This window comes from Channa argus, chromosome 12 (genome assembly GCF_033026475.1).
Source record: "Channa argus isolate prfri chromosome 12, Channa argus male v1.0, whole genome shotgun sequence".
Classification (NCBI taxonomy): domain Eukaryota; kingdom Metazoa; phylum Chordata; class Actinopteri; order Anabantiformes; family Channidae; genus Channa; species Channa argus.
In genome coordinates, this window is record NC_090208.1 from 15,399,195 (window position 1) to 15,419,501 (window position 20,307).

At 39.3% G+C, this 20,307-nt stretch overlaps 1 protein-coding gene across 1 annotated transcript in view; it reads right to left on the reverse strand.

Annotated features, from left to right (window-relative positions):
* The window catches only part of rbpjb (recombination signal binding protein for immunoglobulin kappa J region b), a 37,866-nt gene extending 19,346 nt beyond the window's left edge, over nucleotides 1–18,520 (reverse strand). The window contains exon 1 of the mRNA XM_067523476.1: nucleotides 18,360–18,520. Within this exon, the coding sequence (XP_067379577.1) occupies nucleotides 18,360–18,379 (20 nt within the window). The 5' untranslated portion in view covers nucleotides 18,380–18,520. The remainder of the gene's footprint in view (nucleotides 1–18,359) is intronic.
* Between the last annotated feature and the right edge of the window lie 1,787 nt (nucleotides 18,521–20,307).

Below are 20,307 nucleotides of genomic sequence, written 5' to 3' on the forward strand. Positions count from 1 at the left end.
TAATGTGGCTTATTTTACTTTGCTAGTGTCCTGTTAGGAACCTGATAGGCCCATTAAAACTCACTGGTAGCTTACCCTGGTGCGGTCACAGATGGGTAAGTGTGCCAAGGGGCAGCAAAGTGCTATGGGATGGGACAAATAGTCATTGCATTTACATGTGAGCAGTGGCAGAGGATGTCCTGGCTCTGTACTTCCACTGGGTGATGAGAATGATGTCACTGCTGGTGTACAGAGGTGTGTGTGTAGTGCGGGCAGTGAAGTGTCCATCTGTCATGCAAAATGCTAGCAGACAGGCCTTAAATTGCTGTATTACACACACACACACACACACGCACACACTTTGATGGATGTTTAGATTGTAACATGCAATATCAGGATTTTTCTCAATTATGTTCCAATTTGTAGCACAAAAAACATGATTATTTTAACACCACTTTGGTTTCAACTAGAGCTGCAATGGTTAGTTGATAAAATAATTAGAAGGCTGATCCATGGGTTCAATGTCCTCAAACATTTATGGTAGTAGAATAGGTATGAATTTTGATCTGTTGTTCAAATAAAACACCATTTTAGTACATGTCTCATTAGGTTGTAGGCATTCGCCTTTTCCTGGTATTTTAAAATCAAAGCAATTAATGGTCATTTGGGAAAATGATCATCAATAAAGATGCAATCTTGGACGCAGCCTTAGATTCATGTTATTTTCAATAAAATAAGGTGTCCAAGGAAACAAAATAGACAAAGAATCAGTAAATTAGACTGCTAATTGTACATTTTTTTAAAAACCATGTTATTTTACATCAATGAGAAATGCTTTACTGCAACCATCATGAATCATTGTAGTGACAAAAATGCATCTTAGTGCCAATTTTACACCTAGAGGTAGTTAAGTAAATGAATGTTTAATTAATGTGACACATGCACGCAATACTGTTTTTACGTTACAGCTGTCAACTTAAACACAACTGTAAAACGAAATGCATTTAATAATTTTTAATAATAATATTTAATAATCCTAATAAACACTACTACAGTTGTTATCAAGATATTTTTAATATGTTGGTGTGAAAAACAAAGACATTCCCAATGATAAAAACTGATTTTAAGCTGTAAGTCTTTTCCTTTGAATTTTACAGACTGTGGCTGTACATACAGTTCATATGTTGATTTGAGTTCACTGTAAGTTTTAGACAAACACAGACACAGACAAAGAAACACACACACACAAAATCAGATAACTCGAACGTGGAAGTAGCACAGTCATTCCTGTCATGTTACCTGTTTGTCTCCCTGAACATTAATATGAGACATTGAAGGCAACATCATTCACAGTGTACAAATTTAGAGCCTGATATTTCCAGTCTGTTGTAACTTTGTCTATGTTGTCATTTTCTCTTTTACACTGATGGATTGGGGCTCACCAAGTGAATTGTTCTTAATGCTGTTTGGATCAAAAGTGAAGCCTGATAAAAAGCTTCTCTATCCTGCTAAACACAATACTCAATTCACAATAATATAGTGTGAATATTAAATTATATATAGTGTTAGTATTTGAGGACAGTAAAATGGTAAGACTAAAATATTGTGAATATTGCTTCATACATACAGGTTTGTCCTTTAAAACTGCAAACACATGATAGGTGTTTTTAATATTTATTTAGATTATTATTACATGTACTTAACTCCCAAAATACAAATTTTACTATTTTTTGTGCTTCAGGAAGCACACACACACACACACACACACACTTTAATTCCTTAGAGCCTGAACACACAAAAAGCCAGAAGGTGACAGACCATATTTTTGTGGTAGCTTATTAAAACCCAACACCTCTAACCAACAACAGATATGAAGTGATGACTCAGAGTGAAACTCCACACCAAACCTCCCCTCTGGCCTGTTTCACAGAATACATACTCAAACCGCAAACGCTGGAGTCATACTGAGCATCACTTAGAAAAAAGAAAAAAAAGAAAAGGAAAAAAGTGTCAAATCTGGACCACTGTTGGCTGACAGTAAGACATAGAAATCCAGTCATCCAGAAATCAGAAGGGGGTTCTTGTAGTGAAATGATGGAAGAAGAATTTTATCTCCTTTAGCTCATCAGGATTAATAAGCATTTAATCTTTCAACATTGTATCTTTACTTGATCTTGAGATTTTTGCCTGTGGTTTCACAGGTTATTAGAAGCTGGTAATATGAAAACCTCTTTATTTTAATATTGAGTCGGTTTAACTGCACAATGTTTTTGATTGTGGTAGTCATTTTCCTTTTGAAAAGACACCCAAAACCTTAAAGTTGTAACTTCTCAAATGCGTTTTAGCTTTTCTTTCTACAATAATCATAAGATACAACATCTGTTTGTAACTGTAGATCAGAAACATTACAACAGGGATTTTTCTGAAATATTTGTGACAAAACAAAAAGGTGTTATGGAAAATGGAAGCTGGTAATATGTTTTGTAGATCTCTACACATGTTGAATATACTACACAACTTTTTCTGCAATACACTGCTACGCTGGTGATAAAATAACAGAGTGTGGTATAGAGGGGCTCTCTCATCACTCTTTCAGGTAGCATCAGGTAGCATGGAATATGAGGTATTGGTGACAGGACATTATGGCAGATACTTTTAATAGAAAGTGTCAACCACCCTCCACCACATGCCAACATACAACATGCAGAACCACGGGGGGTTGATTGAGTACAAGGGCATTTTGTGACTGACAGTCCAAATGGTGCTGTGAAAAAAAAAAGAAGAAACAAAAACATGCATCAGCACCCGAAGGCTCAGAGAAGACCGAAATACACACCCTGACATGTCCTCAGCACTGTGTGCCAGAGTGAAAAGACACATACACAAATGGAAGAGTGCACAAACACACGTACGCTTTTGCTCTGTTGCTCAGGCATGTATCTGATACACCTCTAATAAATCAAACAAGGAGCAAAGTTAGGGTTTCTGTGCCTTAAAAAACTTTTCCATGGTGTGGCAATTTGACCAGATTAAAGATACAGCATATAAATTTTTTTAGAACTTGGAATATCGTCCAAAAATTGCCTTAATGGGGAGACGTGCTGTCAACACCTCCTGTGATCCAGACTCACTGAACACTTGCAGTGGTGCAGAGACTTTTACTTCACTCTTCTAGCCAATCAGAAACTTTCTCATTTATTTTTTATTTTTTTATGACAAGCACCTGAAGCAAAGCAGATAAGGGCAGATAAGAGAAAGGGAGAGCTGGGTGAGGCAGAATATTGAGTTTGAGTCTTTTACTAGCTTGAGTTGCATATTGTAGCTTTAATTATTAGACAATATTGGATTTGGGAAACAATGCACTAGAGATTTGCAACATTTTTCTTTGATCACTGATGAGGCTACTAATCATGTTAAGAAACCAAAAGCATTCCAGGTAGAAAATGAACTATTGTTCAGCACAAGACTGAATTCAGCCAAGTAATACAATGCTAAATGAAGGTGTTGTAACAAAACATTAATATATGCACTAAATACTAAAATAGTTTCTTACCACCATGTTGTAGGGAAACCAAACCAAAAAGGGAAAAACACAAAGCAGTCAAGTCCAATAAAGAACAGTTTTTGGTGCATGTTTTTATTTCAAGCAAATGGCTGCAATTCTTACGCAGGTACAGTGCAGAACCACAGCATAAAGGTTGTAGAGACTAAAGTTCTTAAGCCATCTTCCCTATAGTCAGTAAACAAAGCATGTGGTGATGTGCACTGAACATTAGAAATGTGCAAAATGTATCAAAAGCTTAAAATATAAGGTTTTTACAGCTAATATCTACACAGAAGAGCAGTGGCGGGGATATTCTGTGTTACTCAAGATCATGCGACTTTGAATGAACACAAGGCTCAGAAATTCCATAAATATGTTTGCAAAATATATATCCTCTCTATATTAGATTACAAAGTGTTCAAAAGGAAATGCTGGTCAGATGATAATCGATGTATAGACTATTTAAGTGCAGAGTAAAAACCAAAAGACTTGGATCCTACTGAAACACGTAAATTCAGAAACAATTATTTGATAAGCTGCACAAAAAGAGATTCCTTACTACAGTTCAACTCTCTCGCTTTAGAAATAATAATGTGCGACACCTTCGGCTCAGCACTTTCACGTTTTGTCTAGATTTTACACAGACAACCATAGATTAAAAACACACAGACATTGACTCTGAGCTGCAACAATCACAAAGAGGTTCATGAAATCAAGGAGGAAATGATTGATATATAGTTGAACTACTGATTCCCAGGGAGCTAAAGGACAACACTCAGACACCAGACGCCATCATTCATATGCTCAAGGTCAAGGGTTAGGGGGTGACCTCTAGGGTCAATGGGTAGGCACTTTGTTTATGTACTGGTAGTGATGTGGATGTGACCTGAAACTAATTATAATACATATAGCTCTGCCGTTAAAAACAACGCTTTAGTTAGTTGTTTTCCACGTTTTCTAACTTAGTACATAAATGTATGAAATGTAATGTATGAAAACATGTTTGCTGTTAAAAGACTTTTTGACTTGACACCATTTTTTTTACTTATATTAAAAGCAGATCAGTTTTTACAACATGCATAAAATATACTTGCAATAATCTCCAGATAACCAAGTTTCCACTCAGGGTGGGTCAACTGCACTCTGACAAAGAGCCTTTGCAAATAAGAGACCACATATTGGACTGTGTATGTGGATTTGCATTTACAAATACACACATATACGCACGCACACACACACACACAGCAAAGCTCCAGGAGATTCCATACAAAAAGGGAAAAGAGGAGGGATGGGATAAGGGATTAGGCCTACACAAAAAAAAAAAAGTGTCTGGTTTTCCTGCCTGGGGGCTGATAGCAGATATCACAACTCCTCAGAGTGGCTGCACACCTCATTATCAACACCATGCTCCCTCACAGCTTCCACCGAGCACCACAGTGACACTGACTATATGAACCCTGCTCCAATCACAGAAATCCATGTGATCAAAACCGTTACGTGAACACAGAGGCACTTCCTTTCACCCTTGCAAACATACCCTAAGCAAACTGTCTAACACCAACTAATGGTTAAACCAAAGGTGCCTAGTATAAAATACAATATAAACATAGTAAGTAAGTCTAAGAAGCTAAAAAAAAAAAAAAAAGGACTGTGTTTGTTTTTATTATGCTGTTCCCTAATGATGGACAGTGGCTCTGTAGGTATGTAATGACCAATCTGACATTTTTTTTTTAAGACATAACGAACTTTTTCCTATTAGCACACAGTTTCAGCATAGCCTTCTGGCCCTGCTAATGATCCCCCTCCTTTTCTTAAACACTGCACTACAGTGGAAAAAACAGCCGCAAAAAAAGAGAACAAGAGAAGAAACTACAACAGTTTTATAAATAGCTGCCTGGCAACGCCTTCACTTTTTCACTATTATGACTGTTAAATTCCTAGATACTTCTGCTTTAAATATTAGTTCTTCAAATACAGATAAACACCGCATATTCCAAATCAAAATGGGAAGAATAATTACTCACTAACAAATCGAATGAAGGGGTTTAAAGATAAATGACATATTGCTTCCTTTCGCCTGCATGGGATATAGGATATTTGTTTACTAAATTATGTATTAATGTCAGGCGTTAAGCTTCACACTGTTCAAACAACACAGTGCAGATCGCATTATTATCTGGTAGAAAAATATTATACCTAGTATAAATATTTCAAACAGAAGCATATTGTTAAAAAATATTTTCACAAACAAACAGTCTGAACTTTACTAGAGCTTCAACATTTAGTAAATTAACTGATAGTTGATTGACTGGATCTTTATCAGCATCCATTTTCACTTCAGCAGTTACGACTTTTACTTCTAGTCTATTGGTCAGATAAAACAGACACAGGAAGACCTTACCGTGGGGTCTAGAAAAATTATGACAGACATTTTTCCACTGTGTCTGGATTTTTTATAAGCCAAAGGCAATCTAGCAAGTGTTGCATTCATCTACTCAGGTGGGAGATGCATTCATGGGCTCAGCCATCTATTGTATAACCATAAACAGACATCCATCAACAAGCTCACTGATATTTTTCCAAGTACAATAAATAAAGCTAAATTATGGCCTTCGAAGATTATTACGAAGAAGTCCTAGCTGTAAGCCAAACCTTACTTTGTGAATTACTGCCAAAAACCAGCATGATATGCATGAACAGGCTGAGATTGAGACACTGTGCTCCTTGTTTTAGTCACCTGTGCATGACGTGTTTCAAAACTTTCAAGACTGGACAGAAAAAAAAAAAGGGTAAAAGTAACATGTCTCACCAAGTATGTGAATGTGTTTGTGTGGACGGGACTTCAGGCTGAGTAAGACAAATTTGGAAATTTGATCCCCCTGGCTACATTAACACTGGCAGCCAATTGGAAAATATCTGCATACTGATGTCACGCGGCGTTATGCAGTTATAACACACACCGAGCGTAAACATCTGCCTTTTTCTTTAATACACACTCACTTCCTCAGCAGTACTGTACCATTCTGTGTGTGGCCGGCAGCGATAGTATTGCGCACACATCTTTCAGGCGCATATTTAATCACTGAGAGAAAAAAAAAAACTGTCATTTCGTGAAAGCAGCCAAGTTTGGGCACTAAACTTTGCATCCTAAGGCAAGTATGTCAAATTGGGGTGGAGGTCAGAGGGACTACAAGTGTGCAGGCTAAGAGGAGCAGACAAAGTCTTCTAGACAACCAAAACAACAAAGAGACGTGGGTTGAGTTGGACAATCGCTCTGTGCTGAGCACCAGTGCCCTGGCTTGTGCCACTAAGCATGTCAAATAATGTAGCAACCAGATGTTACTCCCTCATCACTCCTAACTAAATCCTAAAAAAAAAAAATACTACCGATGATGAAAAAAAATGATTCCAACCTAATTAACCAGCTCCAAATTACAAAATAAGTATAAAACAAGTAATGGTAATACCTTGATGATCAACTGTACTGTTACTAGTTACTGGCATTACGAAACTACATATTAGTGGACTTGACCTTTCTTGACATCTTTGTGTGACGAAACATTAATATTTATGTTAGGAGATTGCCATGGCAATAGCTGAACAAAAATGAGTCAAATGTCAAAGTATAGTTTCAAATAATAAGCTTTCACATTTCCCCTCATATTAATTCACTCTGGTTGTTTGAATATAAACATGTAATGAGAGAAAGGACGATGTGATCAGCAGCATAAAAGGGCAGGAAACGATCTTCAAAAATAAGTTTTCAATTTTGCATGGGCAGAAACAAGGAGTCAACCAAGTTAACTGACTGCTGATGAGCTGTTTGTCCCTCAAGGCCAACTGACTGCAGATGGCAGAGGTCTGGTAACTGCCCTGAGATGCCCCGCTGGGGGCAGAATTGAGGGCAGGGCTCAATAATGTGTGTGCGTGAGTGAGTGAGCGAGAGTGTGAGCAGTTGGATGTGTCACATCACTCTGCACTTGTTAGTGCATGTGCGCACCACACACGCACGCATGCACACACACAGCATCAGCTCCATCTGTCTTTGACATGGGAGAGCTTAATGACAGAGGCAGAAAAGCCAAAGAAAAGGCCTCCGTGCTCTATGTCTCTCTCTCTCCCTCCCTTTCTTCATTTTCCTTCCCTCCATCTCTCTCCCTCTTGACCACACTCTCCAACATCAATGCTCCATATGGATCTCTCTGGCCAGACTTTTTGAAACTCGTCTTAGCCTGGCACAAAATCAATAAGACATCTAGACGTACACTCACTCGCACACAAACTGTACACATTAACGAGTGTAATCTGGTTCAGAGGCTGGAACACACTGAGCAAGTACATACTCCATTACTTCTGCAGATATAATTTGTCCTGGACACGAAGAAATGAAGTTTCCAGTGTGCGCTGTGGAGACACACAAACTCCTGTGAGGCTTGTTCTATGTTTAATGAAGTCTCCTTTATGAATCCCCAAGATCTGACTCACAGCCTGCCACCTGCTTCCATTCAGTCCTCAGATAACAAGTCGCCTTAAGGTGAGACAATACTGACCTGTTGCAATTTATCTACAAAGCATCAGCCAAGTGATTTGCGTCATTTTGAAACATTTGATAAACAACATATCACTGAACACAAAGTTAAATTACTCCACCTAGTCTTGACGGAGCTCAAGATCTTTGTTGTACATCAAAATATGAAACTCAGGTACAGGTACAGAGGTTCTGGTAAAAGAGCATTTTGAGGCTAAAGTTCTTGAGTGGGCTTACTGTTCTCTGTTCAGGCAGACAAGTGATAGAGGAAACAGTTAAAAGCTGTGTAGTAAAATCACACCTCTGGCAGGTTACAGAGACAGCAAAGTATCTTCTTCACCGGAATAATCAGATACCAAATATAAACAGAAAACTTAACTGTGTAGTTCACATGCATGCGAACTTTCCCACTTATGTCTGTCTTTCTTCACCTACAACTTTGACAAGTATCCAACTTCTATCATGCTTTTTATGCAGCTTTTAATAAAAGTAAATTGTTAATAAAACAATTGTTGTTTGCACAGGAAGCAACCGCCGTGAACAGATCACTGGATTACAAATAAGTCTAGAACAGCTTCAACATGTTTATTACTGTACATTTTTGTGCATCCGCAGTTAAAACTTGTCTGAACGCAAACAAAATGAGAACGTTTATATATTGGTTGTGTACATCATATGGTCACAATTCGACCGCATTATTTAGCTTCAGGATAAACCAATAGAAGTATCTACTAGAAAAGACAAAGCTCTTCAACCTACAAGCCTGTTTACGGATATTAGCAATGTAAGAAAGAAAGGGTGAAAGTCGTGTGAGCTGTTTTATGTAAATATAGTCACAGGATATACGAAACAAAAAAATTTAACATTAATGATCAAAAAGCTGCAGTGAAGTGACAAGTTTGACTGCTGCCAAAGACCCACATAGAACAGTGGGGGTTTGGGGTTGAGGCAGGTCATGTGCTTTGGGGGGAAAACGTCAAGAAAGAAAAGAGTGGGGGACAAGGCGAGGGAGCCTTGAACCCTGAATGAACCACCCTTTCCCGCTCCCCCTTCTCACTCTCTGCTGAGCTGATGACTCACTGCTGGAACAAGAGGGAAGCCAGGGGGAAGGACTATGAGGAGTCAAGATCGACTGCAGCAACGCGGCTAATGATCACGTTCTGCAACTCAGCCTTCCATGGAGGAGCAGGCACTGGTTCTGGTAAAGAAGTTGATAAACACACTGGTTGCTTAATCAAACTTCAGTCAGTTAAATATATATATAAAATAATGATGGTCAATTGTCTTTATTTCAAGTCTGAAACCAATTGCAAAGTTCTATGCAGAGGCTTTGAAGTCTGTTAGTTACTGCAGAACCACAGTAATGTTTTGTATTTTTTTAGAATGAACTCTATTTTCAACCCCATTTTAGCCACTGTACAGTCTAGAGTGGTCATCAAATGCAATCAGCAAAATATCCACCAGACAGGATTGACATCGACTCAAATACTCAAATGTGGCATTCAGATTTTTTACATAAGTAAACCAATTACTTTAACTTTAACCTTTAGCTAGATGTCTTAAATACACCTAAATGTAACACTGTTTAGCTGTATTGTCTCTGAAGTGAATAAACATGTTCAATGTTTTCACAGCACAAAATGTCCATTTAAGACATATAGAAAAAAGTAGTCATTTCATTTTATGAGAAAGAGTTATTTGATCAAATTTATCATATTGGCAACTATTGTAATAGTCGGTTCATAATTTCAAGCCAAACAAACAAACAAACAAACAACAACAACAACAAAAAAACACCAGAAACCACAGTGCATTTTCTGTAACTTCTGCACAGTTAAAGTATTTCATGGGTTTAGCATTGGAAAGCTTTTTAGTGTGAAGCAGCCACAGCAGAAGGGGTCAATTAGTATTAATAGTTACTTGACACAGCAGTGACTGTGAGGCTGAGGTTTGTATCTAGGCAGACACACAAACACAAACACACATGAGTGAAACTGAACTCCAAACCACATTGACCCAGGTAAAAGGTGAACACAGAGACTTTACCGAAAAGACTTTACCGGCACGGCACAGCAAAAGCATATCGACCCAGGCAAGTAGGGAAAAACCCCTTTACTGACTATGCCATTGTGTTGCCTCCTTACCGAGTTTTATTCTTACTCTTCACTGGGCAAGAATCACACATCTTGTGTTTTTGCCTTGATTAACTAAAACTAAAAGCATCGAGATATGCCAGCATTATTCTTTGAAGGCAATATATTTTCATGACGACAAAGGTGTTTAATAGCATAAAGCCAGGTTAACATTGAGTACTGGTTTGGAGTTTAGAGAAGTAGAAATTTCCCCTTATATAAAAACCAATGGGTTGGTCTTTTAGATAAACCCTTTGCTTCAATATCACAGACTTGATATGCACAACAACTCAAGGGGTTTAATTACAGAACTTTCCCAAGACACTGCAAATAGGGCTGCAAATAACAGTTATTTTCAGTATAAATTAATGTTTTCAAATAAATAATTAAATAAAAACATTCATAAGTGCAAGACATAATCTTCAAATTTTCATTTTTTGTCCAACTAACAATCTAAGAATATAAAATAGTCAATTTACTATAACATAAATGAGAAGGAGCTAATTCTTTCATCTGAAAAGCTTAGACCATATCAAAATGTTGGACATTTTTGCTTTTGTTTATAATTATCAATACATTAGCTGATGACTATCTTCTAGAGCTGCACTGATTGACTGTTGTGCATTACTATTAACAGCAACCTGGACATGTGTCAGCTCAGGCAAATTAACCACTGTCTTTCCGTACTCCTGCCTCAAAACACCCAAAACACTGACTGCAGTGACGACTGTCACTTCTTCAAGCCTTCAGTGTAGTTTAAGTGGTGTTGTCATGAAAGTGATCTATCGATCATCCATCTATGCATCCATTAAAAATAGAAAAAATAAAGTCCATGCCAATAAGGACAAACAAGGGATCTTAATCCTACTGACATTGATCAAGTCTGGAAGAGCAGAGAAAGACATTATTGAGATAAAATGTTTTAAATATAATACAGCAAATCCTGCTTCATCTGTCTCCCAGGTTCAAATATTTGAGGTCTAATTCTAAGATACCTAGTAGGGTGAAAAATACAGAAAAGTTGCTAGTGTCTTTTTAGGATAAACCAGTCAATATAAAAAAAAAAAAAAAAAGTTAGTTTTCTTCCATGAGCTCATGTGAAACCTCATGCACATTCCTCAGCAGAGCTTCCAAAATGATGGCAATGGTGGAGAGCATGAAACTGCTACCGCAAGTGCAAAATGATCAACCACAACATGAACAACCTTCTCTTATAGAAAAAAAAAAGCATTGTTTGCTTAACCACAATCAATAGCCTGCTCCACATGAAGACACGTCTATTAGTTCATTGTGATGTTAAGGAAAGGCCAAAACCCCCTGACATCAACAGCCACAGGAATGCCACCAGGCGGATTCTTCAGCTCTCTCTCTCCGGCAGCTTTAGTTAAACAACCAGACGATGCAAGGAAATATCTGAAGATAGCAGTTTGCCTCTCTGTCTCACTTTGGGGTTTTTTTCTCTGTTGAACATTTCCCTGATACTTGATAACTCCTCCTTGATGCCCTTCTTGCTCCCTCTCATAGGGAGATGTAGGCTGCTGTCACTTGTCTGGGCATATGCCAGCTGTGGTGTCCCTGAAAGCTACGGGAGGATTTGGGGTTTTCAAAACACAGAGATAAATCCTGAAATTCATCTACTGCAAGGTACCATCTAGTACTGAAATCATTAGGTATCACAATGTACAAAATAAGCTGAAAAATGCACTGACGTGTTAATATCTACAACTTCAATAGAACTGAAGTGCATAAATATCAACTGTAAGGCTTGAAAAAAGGGGGGGGGGGAAATCAATCAACAGCCATTTACCTAAAGAGAATGAGAGAGAAAAGCTGCTGTGTGGTGACGAGCACACTTTATATCATGCAAGTTAAAGTCCCACGTTTGCAGCAACATTTTCCTCGGGAAGGTTTACTACAGGCAGGCTTACTGCTTGCCGCTCCTTTCTTATCTAATACGGTAATAGTGGCAGCTGTTTACAGCCGTGTGAGGTGGCACTGGTAAGGGGCTTTCCCATCACTGGAGATCCTGGGTATATTTGTAACCGTGCTCTGAATGGATGAACAAGCAGAGAACAGTAGCCGGAGAACAGACAGACAACGCGACACTTTGAACAGTGCCTCACTACCATAACTGAGAATTATAACAACTAATAACCTGGGCTAACAGAATAAGAAAATAATGATTTTCTCTCTTAAAACCCGTCTCTCTGGTGATTTCTGCTTAAAGTTTAGAGCTGCAGCATCAAGATGCATGCAGTATTTCAGGGGCCGGCCATGAGTCTTATGATAAAACACAGCTTTACACATCAAAACCCCCCTGCTGTCATTTCTAAATAGAAAAGTCTGAACAATCCTTTTATTACACATAACAAAGAAACAAAAGAGAGAGTGGAACAAACACATGTGTCTAATACTTTCCTTCACAATTTTAGCTGCTACATAATAGGAAGTAGGTAAGAGTTTGTTCACAGTAGATGAATGAACCCAACATGTGTCAGACAGGGGGAGTGTATTCGTGTTTTCTGAATGAAACATCCTGAATATAGAGGGACAGGGGGGGGAAAAACTGCTGACACAGTAGAAACAACCATTCCCTTGGCGAAGCTGTAAATTACTACAAATAACAAAGGAACAAGGGCAGAGAAAGGCGAAAGCTGGGCCTGAGGAAATACTCTTGGAAGAAGAAAGTAAGGGCGAGAAAGACAGCAAGCCCAGAGAGGTACGCACTTCCACACTGCCAGCCGCTTTTGCCTCGTGTTAGATTTCTCTCTACTCGCCCGTCTTAGCTAAGCAGCAAAACTTATGCCAACAACACCACCGAGAGGACTTGGGCCTCTATCAAACATTACGCCAGGCTGTTTTCAAAACCACATTGGCTTCAGGTTTACATCAGAATGTTCCATCCCATCCGCTCTGAGGCAAACAGCAGCAAAAATTTTTGGAAGAGCCACAGATTAAAAAGGTATGAGTTCAGACTAATGCATTCCAAGCCTTGCACAAGTAAACCAATTCTTACTTGTTGTGACTTTTTTCATGAGAATTCTTGGGAAAGGGAAATTAGATAATGTCTCCCCCTATCCAAACATTACACCTACATGAAAAAAACTTTAAAAGTCAGCATTCATAAAGAGAACCACTTCCTATGAATGATTAGGAGGGAAGTCATAGTATAGGTAAAGAAAACTACTTTTTTATATCTGTTTGTCCAATCATGAGCACATGGTTGAATGCCAAGCTGGTGCCAATCCAAGAGAAATTATGCAAAAATGTGCTTTTCGATCCCCTTGGGTGTCTCCTGTGGTTGTTCCAGTGAGACAGACAAACATAAACAGGGTGAATAGGGAAACAAGAGAATAAAAGACACTGTCAAATAGGGTGTGTGGGGCTTCAAGAGGCCGATCATCACTTGACCAAACAAGTTGAATCTGCACCCGGAGTGAAACTATAGGCTTCGGGGGGTATTTCAGTCATGTGAAGTAATGGATATGCATGAACTTCCAAAACAATAGGCTACTGTACGCATGAGACTAACTCCCCCTAAAGACGTCTGGCAGTGCGACATTTGCTTTGGTGCTTTGCCTGTGACTTCTGTAAATCTCCCCCTGGCTAGTAACCCCCACACGCCGCACACTTTGAAGATTTCCACAGCTATGTCAGAGTGTATGGCAGCTTTGGAGGTTGCAGGATCCTGAGGTAACACACAGATCAGGTAACTTGTATCATCGGCATCATTAACCAATCCATCCATGCTGCACCTAAGGAAAAAAATGTGTGTCAATGTGTGTGTGCTCGCGCAAGTGTGTGTGTGCTGGAGTACATGGGGTTGCTGCTTTGCGAGGCGGGGAAGTGCAGCAGCTCGGCATGTCTTTTAACTCTAGCCTGAGCCCTTGCCACCATAAAGGTCAGCGATTCAACATCTGCTGCTCTCTCTGAACCTCTCCTTTCATAAAGGGAAGCAGGGGAAGAGGAGAGGACTCTAGGGAATGGACACACACACACAAGTTTTTTTTGTCCACTATCTGCCTCTTTTCCCTTATACATTCAATTGATGCAAAACTCAAAACACAGGCACATGCTAACAAACAGAAGAACACAAAGTTTGTGTCTCAAAGAGAAACTCACTAGTATCATTAAACCAGCACAGAGAAGCTTGGCTTTTGGCCTGAAAGTCTTCATCATTCCCTTTTTTTTTTCAGAAATGGGAGGGAGGGGGTTAGCTAAATGGAAGCCTGTCCCCCAGGGGCACAGCAAAGGCAGAGCAGTGTTGAAATAAGTGATTCATGCTTTTATCATCCCAGGTGAACAGTGCTGTTCTTTCAGCTATCATAGTCAGTTACTCTGGCAGAGGGCAAGGAAAATAATGAAAACAACACAGTTTTTCCTCCTCATCTACACGAATGACAGTGATCTGGATGTTTTTGCCAATTTGCATTTTTGTATCAACAATTCTATAATGTTCTGAGTAAGTCATGCTATTTTGGGGAGAGAAATAATAGGGGGGGTTCCATTGCACATGTGACTTCATCCAAAAAAATAGTCTTGGGTACAGCCACTACATTGTGTCATCTAGAGCTGACAGAATTGCATTAATGATAGATAATTCCTAATTTCCAGTATTTTTTCCGTTTCACCGTTTTATTATTATAGAATTTGTAGAGGACAGGTATGGGGCGGGTGATATGGCAAAAAAAATAAAAAATAAAAAAAAACATCATAGTCATTATAATCAATCTCAAAAACATGATTCTTAAATGTAATCTTATAAATTTCATGATAGATAGAGAGATAGACTGACAGACAGATAGATAGAATACAGTGGCTATATACTAGGCCATATTCTTCTATTCATTAGCTAATCTAGTGTAAATTATGGGTGGAACGGTTCAAATAAGAAATGTAGCCTTTCATTTCCCTAGTCATGGTTTGTTACATGTGTATATCTTTCAGTCCATTAGAAATAGGTTGAAACTTGCACAGAACAAAAAAAACTAACTTTACTGGGAAAAAGCCTTGTGCATAGCACCAGTAACCCAGCAAAGCACTGACACAGGTAAAGCATCAAGTGCCGCTGTCTTGAAAACTGTATGTCTGGTCTGCTTTTTGGGAGCTTTAGGGTAAGAAAGTGGTGGATAAACCAGTTACTGTGTGCAAGCGCTGTACAATATGTGTGGTTCATGTTAGCAAAAACACTTATATATGATGAACTACTCAAATTTTAAATATTTGATTTTTTTAGACATATTTATGTGTAATTATTATTGTTTGTGATAATTATCATTAATTCATGCAAATATATAACATCAAGGAAAGCCTAGGAGACTTGGTCTAGCTTAGACTATAATTTGGCCATTTTATACAAAAACAACAGCTGTATTTTTTTGCAGGCATTAGAAAACCCATTCTTCTAATTAATATTTTACAATAACTCTTCTTCCCTGAACAAGTGTTTGTTCTTTATGCTTTTATCTGAAATTTAAGGCAAACAGTTGTTAACCTTTAACTAAATAAATGAAAAGCAGGTTCAAATTAGCAAAGCCCTTCCCTATTTTTTTACCAAATTCTTTATAACCAAACTAAAAATCATGACCATGTAACTGTTCTACCAACAGACAGTGAATTTTTTTGAACCATTCAGCACCTAGACAGCCACTTATTTTTTTTTTTTATTACATTTGATAACAAAAGACAGACAGCATAAAATGACTATTCTGCTGAAAAGAGAGATTGTGGGCAGTTTTAGACTCTCATAATCTTAGTTGTACAAAATGAGCAATTTAGGCTTGGGGACATGATGATGGTTATATCTTGTGCCTTTCCTGAAGGAAGTGCTGGATACTTTAAATATATGTTATGCATTATGAATCATAGTTTTCTTTGGCAATTACAGGAGCTGTACTTTGAATGAAATGATCTATGTAGTAAAAGCAGTTTGTAAATGCATAAGTTTAATATGAAAGGTCAGATTAATTAGTAACTGCCACCTGCAATCCTGCACTTTCGGTATCAAACACTAGGTTGAGGATAAGGTTTCACACAACCTAAATTATTCAGAAAGACAACACAACACTACTTATGAAATTATGGCTAACAACAAAGCCCTAAATATCCAGAGTCCTACAGCTTTGAGGCTGTGACAGTGAAGTCAGAACAAGATGCTACTTTCAAGTCAGAAACAGAATAGTGCAGTACAGCCCTTCAGTAATACTGTTAACAGAGAACTATATTACTATTCACAAGCCTGTGGTTATGGAGCCCCTCCCTGTGTAAAACCAGAACCATTGAAACAGTACATGGGCGCATGGAGCTGTGGTCAGCCTCTCTGATGCCACCAGCCATTGCTGTGAACATGATCTGCCATCAGCTGAAAAACACCCCTTATGGCACTTTAATTTTCTGTTAAACCTGTCACCCACAAACACCCACCCACCCCATCTTCCTCACTCACACTGAACCTTACTCACCCAAAAACAAAAATTAAAAAATGCACGGTCAAACACACATGAATCTGGAGATATCCTCCGGACAGGTGGCCAGCCACCCAGACCTGACCTGCCTGCCCTCTCGCTTGCTCCCTCCCTCTGCCTCCCCCCTTATCCCCCTTCAACTGAAATCCGTTCAGGTCTGCTGGAAAGCCCCAAATGAAAATGCACTGCAAACAACCCCCCAGTCCACCTCCACCTCCCCTTCCACACACACATACACACACACAAGCCCAGCAAATATCTGTCACCCACTGGGCTGTCTGTAGGTATTACCTCTTGAGCCCTGCAAAATTAGGTTTGTATCAAGCTAATGTAAAGGCAAATGGATTTTATCAGGGTTTAGTCTACAGGCTGAACAAAGCAGAAAACTCACTCAAGTCCCTTAAGAAAAGTACCACAGTCCATTAATGATGAATGACACAGTGATATTACTGATGCAATTAGTACCATAGGAAGTAACACTTCTCTGGTTTAAGAGGAAATATATCAGACACACTGTCAACTGCGGTTTAAAAATGTTAACAAAGACTATATTCCCATTATAAGACTTGCTTGACATTTATTTCAGATTTATCTGGTGGCAATTACTAAACGTGCACTAAGCTTAATTAACTCTTTTAAAACAGAGAAAACGTAGCGATCTTCGAGATAAAACTTCAAACGATATTTCAAGACTTGGTATTTAAGCAGCTTGTTATCTGATGTTTAGAGGTCATCAGGGAATGAAATTTCAAGTTCTACAGAAAAGTCAAAGTCACTACATGGGAGACTGAAAATGAGAAACTAGATCAATGGTTCGGGCTTTGCACAACGATTTTGTGATGGTATAGTTAAACACGCTTTGTTGCTTATTGTGGATTTGTCCTTAGATGCACTCCACATATAAGCATATTCAGATCTTGGATGGGGATTTCATTAGCGATCTGTTAATAAATACTGTTTTCCTAAACGGTCTTACTTAAGGAGCTGTAGTAATTAAACTAAACGCTATTCGCTGTGTGTGGCAGCGCTAAGCTTCGATGTTTACAGCAAACACGCCGTGTAAAGCGAAAGCTGTCTCACGGCGTCAACAAATACAGTGAACATTTTTCTTTGAAAACCATGCCAAAAGGATGCCCTGCTCACAAAGCCGCAACGTGTTTCAGTCCCATATCGCTAGCTGACGTCCATTATCGGACAGCTAGCTGCGTTAATTCATAAATCCAATTCGCAAAGCCCGGCTCGCTGGTGAGCACGTTTCAAAAACCACACGCACAAATCTGGGTGCTTTGTGTGCAACGTTGAGCCACTCGGGGAGGGAAAACAAACGGCACAGAAACGTTAAAACTGTTTTCGGGAAACATGCCCATTGCTTGTGTTTAGTTAGCTCGCTGGCTAGCTTGTTAGCAATCAGCTCGCCGTTGTCTGGGAAAAAGACCACCGAGGGTGAAGTATCGCTTAGCTGGTGCTAGCTCACTACACACTGCAGCAACAGTCCGCTCAGGCAAGTAACCATAACTGCTCAAAGAAAAAAAAAACACTCGCACGCAAACACACTAAGACAAAGAAACGGCTTCTTGTGGCCACGCTGGTGGCCAAAACACTGCAGTGTGCCCAGGCTTCAGCACACGGACTACAATTAAGGTATTTCATGGCAATAACTTGTATTCAGCTCAACTCCGCTCCCCACCGCCAGCCCCGAATCTCAGACTCACCCTGTCACAACAGGCGCCATCTTCCACAAACTCTCACCAAAACTCCAATACTCGCGATATCCTTTCTCTCCCACAGCCCAACAATCCGCCGAGACAACAGAAGCAGACTGGAGGTGTAGGGACGAGGGAGACGGAGAGAAAGGGGGTGGGTGAGGAAGACTGAGAAAAAGGGGAGGCGGCGGGCAGCATCAACAGAGAGAGAGAGAGAGAGAGAGAGAGAGAGAGAGAGAGAGAGAGAGAAGGGCAGACGCCACAACAACAGGCGTGGGAAACTTCGAAGATCACGCGAGAGTTGAAAAACTCTCACAATAGGCGAGCGCTGAGGGAGCGTCCTCTATCGCGAGATGTGCGTGAAACTGAGTAGTTGTTTATCTTGTGGCGCTGGAATAGTATTCCCACGTGTTTACCGCGTAATAAATTACAGCATGAGGGGTATGTGATGAAAAACATCGAGGAAGCTCTTGTTTTTCCCAGGTTCACATGTATTTTTTAATGCGACTTTTGTCCCTTGGTAGTGTCTCTACAGTAGACAGCATTAACATCTGCATGTAATTACAACCACAATAAACATTTTGATTGTATGATATGCCTACTTCCCAAAAGCATCTAGACAGCAAGCAGGGGAGATAAGACTGCAAGGACGCTGACTTTAAATTATAGGGGAAAGGAATTAATAGAGGGTTTCTTAGCACCAAATTTACAATTCCCCAGGGTGACATTGCAGTTCCTGTCTAGAATGTGGAAACAATGGTGCGAAAACATGTGAATGGGCCATACAAGACAGATTAGTGCATTGCCATCACATTGGGGAGTCCCATGACCACCCTCCTCACAGCCCAAACCTCAGCCAAGTACAAGGGAGGCTATTATTGAGATCGATCATGCTTGGAAATGTGGGATAAGCTTTATTGCCCTTTCTGTTTGTGTCTGCCTCAGTTTCCCCCCAGCAACTGTGGATTTCCAAAACTTTACCATCCCCGCTACAAGCAGGTCAAGTCAGCCTTGTTTATCTGGGAGGGGTCACAAAGCCATAAACCATCCTGTAGGTTTCCATCCTCTTGTGTGTTGTTGTCTTCTACGGCCTTCATTTAAATCTGTTTGGCATCTTTGTTCACCTTACAAGGTACTTCTGGTGGGAATGTTTCCAACTTCAAAGAAGAGGCAAAGGCCTCTGAGACCACACTGATAGGAAGTCAATGCTCTCATTTGTTTGTTGTGTGTACTGTATGTGTGTGTGATCTGGGCTTTGGTTGTTTTGTATGAAACAGTGGCTGAATAAAAAAGACAAAATAAGACAAATGGTAAAGTGCCACCATGTGTATTGTGTTGAATTTTTATTTCTTGAACTATGTGCACCTGATTGGTTAAAGAAACAGTTGACATCTTGAAAAATAGGCCAGACTGCCATCTGTACATTTTGTTTTTTGTACAGAGCTTGTATGCAGATTTGTTTTAGCATTGGACAAAGGCAATTTATCCAGTTTTTTGAATTTGTGCTAAATTAAGCTCAAAGGCTGCTGGTTCCAGATTAGGTGCACAGGCATGACAATAGTATCAATCTTCTCATAGAACTCCTGAGATGAAGGCCTCTAAGAATATTTTCCAAAATGCTGAGCTATTGCTTCTTGAATGCATTAAGCAGATTGAATTTATGAAACAATATTAAGAAGAACTAAAAAGTAGCTTAATTTTCTGAAATGAAAACAATTTTTGAAAATTCTTATTCCATGGCCTATTCTCCCATTGGCAGTAAAAAAGATTTATTTTAACAGAGGCTGAGCCAATTTAAGCAATCATGACTAAGCCATAAGCCTCAGGTCTATAAATCCATTCGCTTGACTGCTTAAGTTCATGGCTCAGAAGCAAAGAAAGATTGAGACAGAGAGAAAGATCCTTGTCCCCATGTGGAAACCACCACCACAGCAGAAGCAGATCATCGTATCTCTGT